General features: G+C 52.5%; 1 protein-coding gene across 1 annotated transcript in view; it reads right to left on the bottom strand.

The window, feature by feature from the left end:
• Positions 1-1,814: 1,814 nt before the first annotated feature.
• LOC144490296 (coxsackievirus and adenovirus receptor homolog) overlaps positions 1,815-12,419 on the bottom strand; it is a 31,120-nt gene continuing 20,515 nt past the window's right edge. The window contains exon 4 of the mRNA XM_078208068.1: positions 1,815-2,057. Within this exon, the coding sequence (XP_078064194.1) occupies positions 1,815-2,057 (243 nt within the window). The remainder of the gene's footprint in view (positions 2,058-12,419) is intronic.

The following is a 12,419-nucleotide window of genomic DNA, read 5'->3' as shown; positions in this document are numbered from 1 at the left end:
GCTCTGCCACTCATCTTGGTGTCATCTGTGAATTTTGACACACTACACTTGGTCCCCAACTCCAAATCATCTAAGTAAATCGTAAACAATTGCGGTCCCAACACTGATCCCTGAGACACACCACTAGTCACTGATCGCCAACCAGAAGAACACCCATTCACCCCCCACTCTTTGCTTTCTGTTGGTTAACCAATCCTCTATCCATCCAACCTTTATCTTATGTAGCAGTCTTTGGTGCGGCACCTTGTCAAATGCCTTCTGGAAATCCAGATACACCACATCCACAGGTTCCCCATTGTCCACTGCACATGTAATGTTCTCAAAGAATTCCACCAAATTAGTCAAACATGACCTGCCCTTCATGAACCCATGCTGCGTCTTCCAAATGGGAGAATTTATATCCAGATGTCTCGCTATTTCTTCCTTCATGATAGATTCAAGCATTTTCCCTACTACAGAAGTTAAGCTAACCGGCCTATAGTTACCTGCCTTATGTCTACCTCCTTTTTTAAACAGTGGCGTCACATTGGTGCTTTTTAAAGGATGTGAGGCAACCCGCCTCCACCACCCTCCCAGGCAGCGCATTCCAGACCCTCACCACCCTCTGGGTAAAAAAGCTTTCCCTCAAATCCCCTCCTTAACCTCCCACCCCCTCACCTTGAACCTATGTCCCCCTCGTGACTGACCCTTCAACTCAGGGGAACAGCTGCTCCTTATCCACTCTGTCCGTGTCCCTCATAATCTTGAACACCTCGATCAGGCCGCCCCCCTCAGTCTTCTCTGCTCCAACGTAAAACAGCCCAAGCCTTACCCCAACCCCTCTTCTGTTTCATCGAGTCAGCACTGACAACAATCCCACACAGGCCCCATTACCATGTATTTACCCCACAAATCCCCCTGACACGAAGGGGCAATTTAGCATGGCCAATCCACCCTAACCTGCACATCTTTGGACACTAAGGGGCAATTTAGCATGGCCAATCCACCTAACCTACACATCTTTGGACACTAAGGGGACAATTTAGCATGGCCAATCCCCCTAACCTGCACATCTTTGGACACTAAGGGACAATTTAGCATGGCCAATCCACCTAACCTACACATCTTTGGACACTAAGGGACAATTTAGCATGGCCAATCCACCCTCACCTACACATCTTTGGACACTAAGGGGCAATTTAGCATGGCCAATCCACCCTAACCTACACATCTTTGGACACTAAGGGGACAATTTAGCATGGCCAATCCCCCTAACCTGCACATCTTTGGACACTAAGGGGACAATTTAGCATGGCCAATCCCCCTAACCTACACATCTTTGGACACTAAGGGACAATTTAGCATGGCCAATCCACCCTAACCTACACATCTTTGGACACTAAGGGACAATTTAGCACGGCCAATCCACCTAACCTACACACCTTTGGACACTAAGGGACAATTTAGTATGGCCAATCCACCCTAACCTACACATCTTTGGACACTAAGGGACAATTTAGCATGGCCAATCCCCCTAACCTGCACATCTTTGGACACTAAGGGGCAATTTAGCATGGCCAATCCACCGAACCTGCACATCTTTCGATACTAAGGGGCAATTTAGCATGGCCAATCCACCCTAACCTACACATCTTTCAGACAGTGGGAGGAAACCGGAGCATCCGGAGGAAACCCACGCAGACACGGGGAGAACGTGCAGACTCCGCACAGACAGTGAACTAAGGCGGGAATCGAACCCGGGTCCCCTGGCGCTGTGAGGCAGCAGCGCTAACCCACTGCTCACCTCGGTCCTAAAAGGTTGACCCCCATTATCCTCAAACGATGACCCCCGAGTTCTGGACGCCTGCCCTCTTACCGTGAACTCCGACCGTGACCTTCCGGCTGTCGATACCTGGGGCTTTCTTGACCTTGCACTGGAACGTGTTGGTGTCACTGGCCTGGAGGTTTCTGATTCGCACTGAGGCATTCCCATGACTGGGATCCACTTCCATGAATCCAAACCTGCCCGATAGGGGGTTCAGATATTCAAACTGCTGGTCATGGAGGTAGGTCAGAATCTGGGGAAGGGAAAAAACATCGACAAAGGAAATCAGCGACGGAGTCCGTCCCCGTCCAGCTCCCCGACACTCTGTACCTAACCCCGTCCCCGTACCTGTCCTGTGATGGGGGGGACAGTGTAGAGGGAGCTTTACTCTGTATCTAACCCCGTGCTGTACCTGTCCTGGGAGCGTTTGATGGGGGACAGTGTAGAGGGAGCTTTACTCTGTATCTAACCCCGTGCTGTACCTGTCCTGGGAGTGTTTGATGGGGGACAGTGTAGAGGGAGCTTTACTCTGTATCTAACCCCGTGCTGTACCTGTCCTGGGAGCGTTTGATGGGGGGACAGTGTAGAGGGAGCTTTACTCTGTATCTAACCCCGTGCTGTACCTGTCCTGGGAGCGTTTGATGGGGGACAGTGTAGAGGGAGCTTTACTCTGTATCTAACCCCGTGCTCTACCTGTCCTGGGAGTGTTTAATGGGGGACAGTGTAGAGGGAGCTTTACTCTGTATCTAACCCCGTGCTCTACCTGTCCTGGGAGTGTTTGATGGGGACAGTGTAGAGGGAGCTTTACTCTGTATCTAACCCCGTGCTGTACCTGTCCTGGGAGTGTTTGATGGGGACAGTGTTGAGGGAGCTTTACTCTGTATCTAACCCCGTCCCCGTACCTGTCCTGTGATGGGGGGACAGTGTAGAGGGAGCTTTACTCTGTATCTAACCCCGTGCTGTACCTGTCCTGGGAGTGTTTAATGGGGGACAGTGTAGAGGGAGCTTTACTCTGTATGTAACCCCGTGCTGTACCTGTCCTGGGAGTGTTTGATGTGGGACAGTGTAGAGGGAGCTTTACTCTGTATCTAACCCCGTGCTGTACCTGTCCTGGGAGTGTTTGATGGGGGACAGTGTAGAGGGAGCTTTACTCTGTATCTAACCCCGTGCTGTACCTGTCCTGGGAGTGTTTGATGGGGGACAGTGTAGAGGGAGCTTTACTCTGTATCTAACCCCGTGCTGTACCTGTCCTGGGAGTGTTTGATGTGGGACAGTGTAGAGGGAGCTTTACTCTGTATCTAACTCCGTGCTGTACCTGTCCTGGCAGTGTTTGATGGGGGACAGTGTAGAGGGAGCTTTACTCTGTATCTAACCCCGTGCTGTACCTGTCCTGGGAGTGTTTGATGGGGGACAGTGTAGAGGGAGCTTTACTCTGTATCTAACCCCGTGCTGTACCTGTCCTGGGAGTGTTTGATGTGGGACAGTGTAGAGGGAGCTTTACTCTGTATCTAACTCCGTGCTGTACCTGTCCTGGCAGTGTTTGATGGGGGACAGTGTAGAGGGAGCTTTACTCTGTATGTAACCCCGTGCTGTACCTGTCCTGGGAGTGTTTGATGTGGGACAGTGTAGAGGGAGCTTTACTCTGTATCTAACCCCGTGCTGTACCTGTCCTGGGAGTGTTTGATGGGGGACAGTGTATAGGGAGCTTTACTCTGTATCTAATCCCGTGCTGTACCTGTCCTGGGAGTGTTTGATGGGGGACAGTGTAGAGGGAGCTTTACACTGTATCTAACCCCGTGCTGTACCTGTCCTGGGAGTGTTTGATGGGGGGACAGTGTAGAGGGAGCTTTACTCTGTACCTAACGCCGTGCTGTACCTGTCCTGGGAGTGTTTGATGGGGGACAGTGTCGAGGGAGCTTTACTCTGTATCTAACCCCGTGCTGTACCTGTCCTGGGAGTGTTTGATGGGGGACAGTGTAGAGGGAGCTTTACTCTGTATCTAATCCCGTGCTGTACCTGTCCTGGGAGTGTTTGATGGGGGACAGTGTAGAGGGAGCTTTACACTGTATCTAACCCCGTGCTGTACCTGTCCTGGGAGTGTTTGATGGGGGGACAGTGTAGAGGGAGCTTTACTCTGTACCTAACGCCGTGCTGTACCTGTCCTGGGAGTGTTTGATGGGGGACAGTGTCGAGGGAGCTTTACTCTGTATCTAACCCCGTGCTGTACCTGTCCTGGGAGTGTTTGATGGGGGACAGTGTCGAGGGAGCTTTACTCTGTATCTAACCCCGTGCTGTACCTGTCCTGGGAGTGTTTGATGGGGGGACAGTGTAGAGGGAGCTTTACTCTGTATCTAACCCCGTGCTGTACCTGTCCTGGGAGTGTTTGATGGGGACAGTGTAGAGGGAGCTTTACTCTGTATCTAACCCCGTGCTGTACCTGTCCTGGGAGTGTTTGATGGGGACAGTGTAGAGGGAGCTTTACTCTGTATCTAACCCCGTGCTGTACCTGTCCTGGGAGTGTTTGATGGGGACAGTGTAGAGGGAGCTTTACTCTGTATCTAACCCCGTCCCCGTACCTGTCCTGGGAGTGTTTGATGGGGGGACAGTGTAGAGGGAGCTTTACTCTGTATCTAACCCCGTGCTGTACCTGTCCTGGGAGTGTTTGATGGGGGACAGTGTAGAGGGAGCTTTACTCTGTATCTAACCCCATGCTGTACCTGTCCTGGGAGTGTTTGATGGGGGGACAGTGTAGAGGGAGCTTTACTCTGTATCTAACCCCGTGCGGTACCTGTCCTGGGTGTGTTTGATGGGGGACAGTGTAGAGGGAGCTTTACTCTGTATCACACACTGTGCTGTACCTGTCCTGGGAGTGTTTGATGGGGGAACAGTGTAGAGGGAGCTTTACTCTGTATCTAACCCCGTGCTGTACCTGTCCTGGGAGTGTTTGATGGGGTCAGTGTAGAGGGAGCTTTACTCTGTACCTAACCCCGTGCTGTACCTGTCCTGGGAGTGTTTGATGGGGACAGTGTAGAGGAAGCTTTACTCTGTATCTAACCCCGTGCTGTACCTGTCCTGGGAGTGTTTGATGGGGGGGAAAGTGTGGAGGGAGCTTTACTCTGTATCTAACGCCGTGCTGTACCTGTCCTGGGAGTGTTTGATGGGGACAGTGTAGAGGGAGCTTTACTCTGTATCTAACCCCGTGCTGTCCCTGTCCTGGGAGTGTTTGATGGGGGACAGTGTAGAGGGAGCTTTACTCTGTATCTAACCCCGTGCTCTACCTGTCCTGGGAGTGTTTGATGGGGACAGTGTAGAGGGTGCTTTACTCTGTATCTAACCCCGTGCTGTACCTGTCCTGGGAGTGTTACCTGTCCTGTGATGGGGGGACAGTGTAGAGGGAGCTTTACTCTGTATCTAACCCTGTCCCCGTACCTGTCCTGTGATGGGGGGGACAGTGTAGAGGGAGCTTTACTCTGTATCTAACCACGTGCTGTACCTGTCCTGGGAGTGTTTGATGGGGGACAGTGTAGAGGGAGCTTTACTCTGTATCTAACCCCGTGCTCTACCTGTCCTGGGAGTGTTTGATGGGGACAGTGTAGAGGGTGCTTTACTCTGTATCTAACCCCGTGCTGTACCTGTCCTGGGAGTGTTACCTGTCCTGTGATGGGGGGACAGTGTAGAGGGAGCTTTACTCTGTATCTAACCCCGTCCCCGTACCTGTCCTGTGATGGGGGGGACAGTGTAGAGGGAGCTTTACTCTGTATCTAACCCCGTGCTGTACCTGTCCTGGGAGTGTTTGATGGGGGGACAGTGTAGAGGGAGCTTTACTCTGTATCTAACCCCGTCCCCGTACCTGTCCTGTGATGGGGGGACAGTGTAGAGGGAGCTTTACTCTGTACCTAACCCCGTCCCCGTACCTGTCCTGGGAGTGTTTGATGGGGACAGTGTAGAGGGAGCTTTACTCTGTTTCTAACCCCGTGCTGTACCTGTCCTGGGAGTGTTTGATGGGGACAGTGCAGAGGGAGCTTTACTCTGTATCTAACCCCGTGCTGTACCTGTCCTGGGAGTGTTTGATGGGGGGCAGTGCAGAGGGAGCTTTACTCTGTATCTAACCCCGTGCTGTACCTGTCCTGGGAGTGTTTGATGGGGGCAGTGTAGAGGGAGCTTCACTCTGTATCTAACCCCGTGCTGTACCTGTCCTGGGAGTGTTTGATGGGGGACAGTGTAGAGGGAGCTTTACTCTGTATCTAACCCCGTGCTGTACTGTCCTGGAAGTGTTTGATGGGGACAGTGTAGAGGGAGCTTTACTCTGTATCTAACCCCGTGCTGTACCTGTCCTGGGAGTGTTTGATGGGGGACAGTGTAGAGGGAGCTTTACTCTGTATCTAACCCCGTGCTGTACCTGTCCTGGGAGTGTTTGATGGGGACAGTGTAGAGGGAGCTTTACTCTGTATCTAACCCCGTGCTGTACCTGTCCTGGCAGTGTTTGATGGGGGACAGTGTAGAGGGAGCTTTACTCTGTATCTAACCCCGTGCTGTACCTGTCCTGGGAGTGTTTGATGGGGGACAGTGTAGAGGGAGCTTTACTCTGTATCTAACTCCGTGCTGTACCTGTCCTGGCAGTGTTTGATGGGGGACAGTGTAGAGGGAGCTTTACTCTGTATCTAACCCCGTGCTGTACCTGTCCTGGGAGTGTTTGATGGGGGACAGTGTAGAGGGAGCTTTACTCTGTATCTAACTCCGTGCTGTACCTGTCCTGGCAGTGTTTGATGGGGGACAGTGTAGAGGGAGCTTTACTCTGTATGTAACCCCGTGCTGTACCTGTCCTGGGAGTGTTTGATGTGGGACAGTGTAGAGGGAGCTTTACTCTGTATCTAACCCCGTGCTGTACCTGTCCTGGGAGTGTTTGATGGGGGACAGTGTATAGGGAGCTTTACTCTGTATCTAATCCCGTGCTGTACCTGTCCTGGGAGTGTTTGATGGGGGACAGTGTAGAGGGAGCTTTACACTGTATCTAACCCCGTGCTGTACCTGTCCTGGGAGTGTTTGATGGGGGGACAGTGTAGAGGGAGCTTTACTCTGTACCTAACGCCGTGCTGTACCTGTCCTGGGAGTGTTTGATGGGGGACAGTGTCGAGGGAGCTTTACTCTGTATCTAACCCCGTGCTGTACCTGTCCTGGGAGTGTTTGATGTGGGACAGTGTAGAGGGAGCTTTACTCTGTATCTAACTCCGTGCTGTACCTGTCCTGGCAGTGTTTGATGGGGGACAGTGTAGAGGGAGCTTTACTCTGTATCTAACCCCGTGCTGTACCTGTCCTGGGAGTGTTTGATGGGGGACAGTGTAGAGGGAGCTTTACTCTGTATCTAACCCCGTGCTGTACCTGTCCTGGGAGTGTTTGATGTGGGACAGTGTAGAGGGAGCTTTACTCTGTATCTAACTCCGTGCTGTACCTGTCCTGGCAGTGTTTGATGGGGGACAGTGTAGAGGGAGCTTTACTCTGTATGTAACCCCGTGCTGTACCTGTCCTGGGAGTGTTTGATGTGGGACAGTGTAGAGGGAGCTTTACTCTGTATCTAACCCCGTGCTGTACCTGTCCTGGGAGTGTTTGATGGGGGACAGTGTATAGGGAGCTTTACTCTGTATCTAATCCCGTGCTGTACCTGTCCTGGGAGTGTTTGATGGGGGACAGTGTAGAGGGAGCTTTACACTGTATCTAACCCCGTGCTGTACCTGTCCTGGGAGTGTTTGATGGGGGGACAGTGTAGAGGGAGCTTTACTCTGTACCTAACGCCGTGCTGTACCTGTCCTGGGAGTGTTTGATGGGGGACAGTGTCGAGGGAGCTTTACTCTGTATCTAACCCCGTGCTGTACCTGTCCTGGGAGTGTTTGATGGGGGACAGTGTAGAGGGAGCTTTACTCTGTATCTAATCCCGTGCTGTACCTGTCCTGGGAGTGTTTGATGGGGGACAGTGTAGAGGGAGCTTTACACTGTATCTAACCCCGTGCTGTACCTGTCCTGGGAGTGTTTGATGGGGGGACAGTGTAGAGGGAGCTTTACTCTGTACCTAACGCCGTGCTGTACCTGTCCTGGGAGTGTTTGATGGGGGACAGTGTCGAGGGAGCTTTACTCTGTATCTAACCCCGTGCTGTACCTGTCCTGGGAGTGTTTGATGGGGGACAGTGTCGAGGGAGCTTTACTCTGTATCTAACCCCGTGCTGTACCTGTCCTGGGAGTGTTTGATGGGGGGACAGTGTAGAGGGAGCTTTACTCTGTATCTAACCCCGTGCTGTACCTGTCCTGGGAGTGTTTGATGGGGACAGTGTAGAGGGAGCTTTACTCTGTATCTAACCCCGTGCTGTACCTGTCCTGGGAGTGTTTGATGGGGACAGTGTAGAGGGAGCTTTACTCTGTATCTAACCCCGTGCTGTACCTGTCCTGGGAGTGTTTGATGGGGACAGTGTAGAGGGAGCTTTACTCTGTATCTAACCCCGTCCCCGTACCTGTCCTGGGAGTGTTTGATGGGGGGACAGTGTAGAGGGAGCTTTACTCTGTATCTAACCCCGTGCTGTACCTGTCCTGGGAGTGTTTGATGGGGGACAGTGTAGAGGGAGCTTTACTCTGTATCTAACCCCATGCTGTACCTGTCCTGGGAGTGTTTGATGGGGGGACAGTGTAGAGGGAGCTTTACTCTGTATCTAACCCCGTGCGGTACCTGTCCTGGGTGTGTTTGATGGGGGACAGTGTAGAGGGAGCTTTACTCTGTATCACACACTGTGCTGTACCTGTCCTGGGAGTGTTTGATGGGGGAACAGTGTAGAGGGAGCTTTACTCTGTATCTAACCCCGTGCTGTACCTGTCCTGGGAGTGTTTGATGGGGTCAGTGTAGAGGGAGCTTTACTCTGTACCTAACCCCGTGCTGTACCTGTCCTGGGAGTGTTTGATGGGGACAGTGTAGAGGAAGCTTTACTCTGTATCTAACCCCGTGCTGTACCTGTCCTGGGAGTGTTTGATGGGGGGGAAAGTGTGGAGGGAGCTTTACTCTGTATCTAACGCCGTGCTGTACCTGTCCTGGGAGTGTTTGATGGGGACAGTGTAGAGGGAGCTTTACTCTGTATCTAACCCCGTGCTGTCCCTGTCCTGGGAGTGTTTGATGGGGGACAGTGTAGAGGGAGCTTTACTCTGTATCTAACCCCGTGCTCTACCTGTCCTGGGAGTGTTTGATGGGGACAGTGTAGAGGGTGCTTTACTCTGTATCTAACCCCGTGCTGTACCTGTCCTGGGAGTGTTACCTGTCCTGTGATGGGGGGACAGTGTAGAGGGAGCTTTACTCTGTATCTAACCCTGTCCCCGTACCTGTCCTGTGATGGGGGGGACAGTGTAGAGGGAGCTTTACTCTGTATCTAACCACGTGCTGTACCTGTCCTGGGAGTGTTTGATGGGGGACAGTGTAGAGGGAGCTTTACTCTGTATCTAACCCCGTGCTCTACCTGTCCTGGGAGTGTTTGATGGGGACAGTGTAGAGGGTGCTTTACTCTGTATCTAACCCCGTGCTGTACCTGTCCTGGGAGTGTTACCTGTCCTGTGATGGGGGGACAGTGTAGAGGGAGCTTTACTCTGTATCTAACCCCGTCCCCGTACCTGTCCTGTGATGGGGGGGACAGTGTAGAGGGAGCTTTACTCTGTATCTAACCCCGTGCTGTACCTGTCCTGGGAGTGTTTGATGGGGGGACAGTGTAGAGGGAGCTTTACTCTGTATCTAACCCCGTCCCCGTACCTGTCCTGTGATGGGGGGACAGTGTAGAGGGAGCTTTACTCTGTACCTAACCCCGTCCCCGTACCTGTCCTGGGAGTGTTTGATGGGGACAGTGTAGAGGGAGCTTTACTCTGTTTCTAACCCCGTGCTGTACCTGTCCTGGGAGTGTTTGATGGGGACAGTGCAGAGGGAGCTTTACTCTGTATCTAACCCCGTGCTGTACCTGTCCTGGGAGTGTTTGATGGGGGGCAGTGCAGAGGGAGCTTTACTCTGTATCTAACCCCGTGCTGTACCTGTCCTGGGAGTGTTTGATGGGGGCAGTGTAGAGGGAGCTTCACTCTGTATCTAACCCCGTGCTGTACCTGTCCTGGGAGTGTTTGATGGGGGACAGTGTAGAGGGAGCTTTACTCTGTATCTAACCCCGTGCTGTACTGTCCTGGAAGTGTTTGATGGGGACAGTGTAGAGGGAGCTTTACTCTGTATCTAACCCCGTGCTGTACCTGTCCTGGGAGTGTTTGATGGGGGACAGTGTAGAGGGAGCTTTACTCTGTATCTAACCCCGTGCTGTACCTGTCCTGGGAGTGTTTGATGGGGACAGTGTAGAGGGAGCTTTACTCTGTATCTAACCCCGTGCTGTACCTGTCCTGGCAGTGTTTGATGGGGGACAGTGTAGAGGGAGCTTTACTCTGTATCTAACCCCGTGCTGTACCTGTCCTGGGAGTGTTTGATGGGGGACAGTGTAGAGGGAGCTTTACTCTGTATCTAACTCCGTGCTGTACCTGTCCTGGCAGTGTTTGATGGGGGACAGTGTAGAGGGAGCTTTACTCTGTATCTAACCCCGTGCTGTACCTGTCCTGGGAGTGTTTGATGGGGGACAGTGTAGAGGGAGCTTTACTCTGTATCTAACTCCGTGCTGTACCTGTCCTGGCAGTGTTTGATGGGGGACAGTGTAGAGGGAGCTTTACTCTGTATGTAACCCCGTGCTGTACCTGTCCTGGGAGTGTTTGATGTGGGACAGTGTAGAGGGAGCTTTACTCTGTATCTAACCCCGTGCTGTACCTGTCCTGGGAGTGTTTGATGGGGGACAGTGTATAGGGAGCTTTACTCTGTATCTAATCCCGTGCTGTACCTGTCCTGGGAGTGTTTGATGGGGGACAGTGTAGAGGGAGCTTTACACTGTATCTAACCCCGTGCTGTACCTGTCCTGGGAGTGTTTGATGGGGGGACAGTGTAGAGGGAGCTTTACTCTGTACCTAACGCCGTGCTGTACCTGTCCTGGGAGTGTTTGATGGGGGACAGTGTCGAGGGAGCTTTACTCTGTATCTAACCCCGTGCTGTACCTGTCCTGGGAGTGTTTGATGGGGGACAGTGTAGAGGGAGCTTTACTCTGTATCTAATCCCGTGCTGTACCTGTCCTGGGAGTGTTTGATGGGGGACAGTGTAGAGGGAGCTTTACACTGTATCTAACCCCGTGCTGTACCTGTCCTGGGAGTGTTTGATGGGGGGACAGTGTAGAGGGAGCTTTACTCTGTACCTAACGCCGTGCTGTACCTGTCCTGGGAGTGTTTGATGGGGGACAGTGTCGAGGGAGCTTTACTCTGTATCTAACCCCGTGCTGTACCTGTCCTGGGAGTGTTTGATGGGGGACAGTGTCGAGGGAGCTTTACTCTGTATCTAACCCCGTGCTGTACCTGTCCTGGGAGTGTTTGATGGGGGGACAGTGTAGAGGGAGCTTTACTCTGTATCTAACCCCGTGCTGTACCTGTCCTGGGAGTGTTTGATGGGGACAGTGTAGAGGGAGCTTTACTCTGTATCTAACCCCGTGCTGTACCTGTCCTGGGAGTGTTTGATGGGGACAGTGTAGAGGGAGCTTTACTCTGTATCTAACCCCGTCCCCGTACCTGTCCTGGGAGTGTTTGATGGGGGGACAGTGTAGAGGGAGCTTTACTCTGTATCTAACCCCGTGCTGTACCTGTCCTGGGAGTGTTTGATGGGGGACAGTGTAGAGGGAGCTTTACTCTGTATCTAACCCCATGCTGTACCTGTCCTGGGAGTGTTTGATGGGGGGACAGTGTAGAGGGAGCTTTACTCTGTATCTAACCCCGTGCGGTACCTGTCCTGGGTGTGTTTGATGGGGGACAGTGTAGAGGGAGCTTTACTCTGTATCACACACTGTGCTGTACCTGTCCTGGGAGTGTTTGATGGGGGAACAGTGTAGAGGGAGCTTTACTCTGTATCTAACCCCGTGCTGTACCTGTCCTGGGAGTGTTTGATGGGGTCAGTGTAGAGGGAGCTTTACTCTGTACCTAACCCCGTGCTGTACCTGTCCTGGGAGTGTTTGATGGGGACAGTGTAGAGGAAGCTTTACTCTGTATCTAACCCCGTGCTGTACCTGTCCTGGGAGTGTTTGATGGGGGGGAAAGTGTGGAGGGAGCTTTACTCTGTATCTAACGCCGTGCTGTACCTGTCCTGGGAGTGTTTGATGGGGACAGTGTAGAGGGAGCTTTACTCTGTATCTAACCCCGTGCTGTACCTGTCCTGGGAATGTTTGATGGGGGACAGTGTAGAGGGAGCTTTACTCTGTATCTAACCCCGTGCTCTACCTGTCCTGGGAGTGTTTGATGGGGACAGTGTAGAGGGTGCTTTACTCTGTATCTAACCCCGTGCTGTACCTGTCCTGGGAGTGTTTGATGGGGGACAGTGTAGAGGGTGCTTTACTCTGTATCTAACCCCGTGCTGTACCTGTCCTGGGAGTGTTTGATGGGGACAGTGTAGAGGGAGCTTTACTCTGTATCTAACCCCGTGCTGTACCTGTCCTGGGAGTGTTTGATGGGGACAGTGTAGAGGGAGCTTTACTCTGTG

This window comes from Mustelus asterias, unplaced genomic scaffold, assembly GCF_964213995.1.
Source record: "Mustelus asterias unplaced genomic scaffold, sMusAst1.hap1.1 HAP1_SCAFFOLD_3120, whole genome shotgun sequence".
In the NCBI taxonomy this organism is placed as follows: domain Eukaryota; kingdom Metazoa; phylum Chordata; class Chondrichthyes; order Carcharhiniformes; family Triakidae; genus Mustelus; species Mustelus asterias.
The sequence above is the reverse complement of the archived record's forward strand: the minus strand, read 5'-3'. Positions and strand labels throughout refer to the sequence as shown.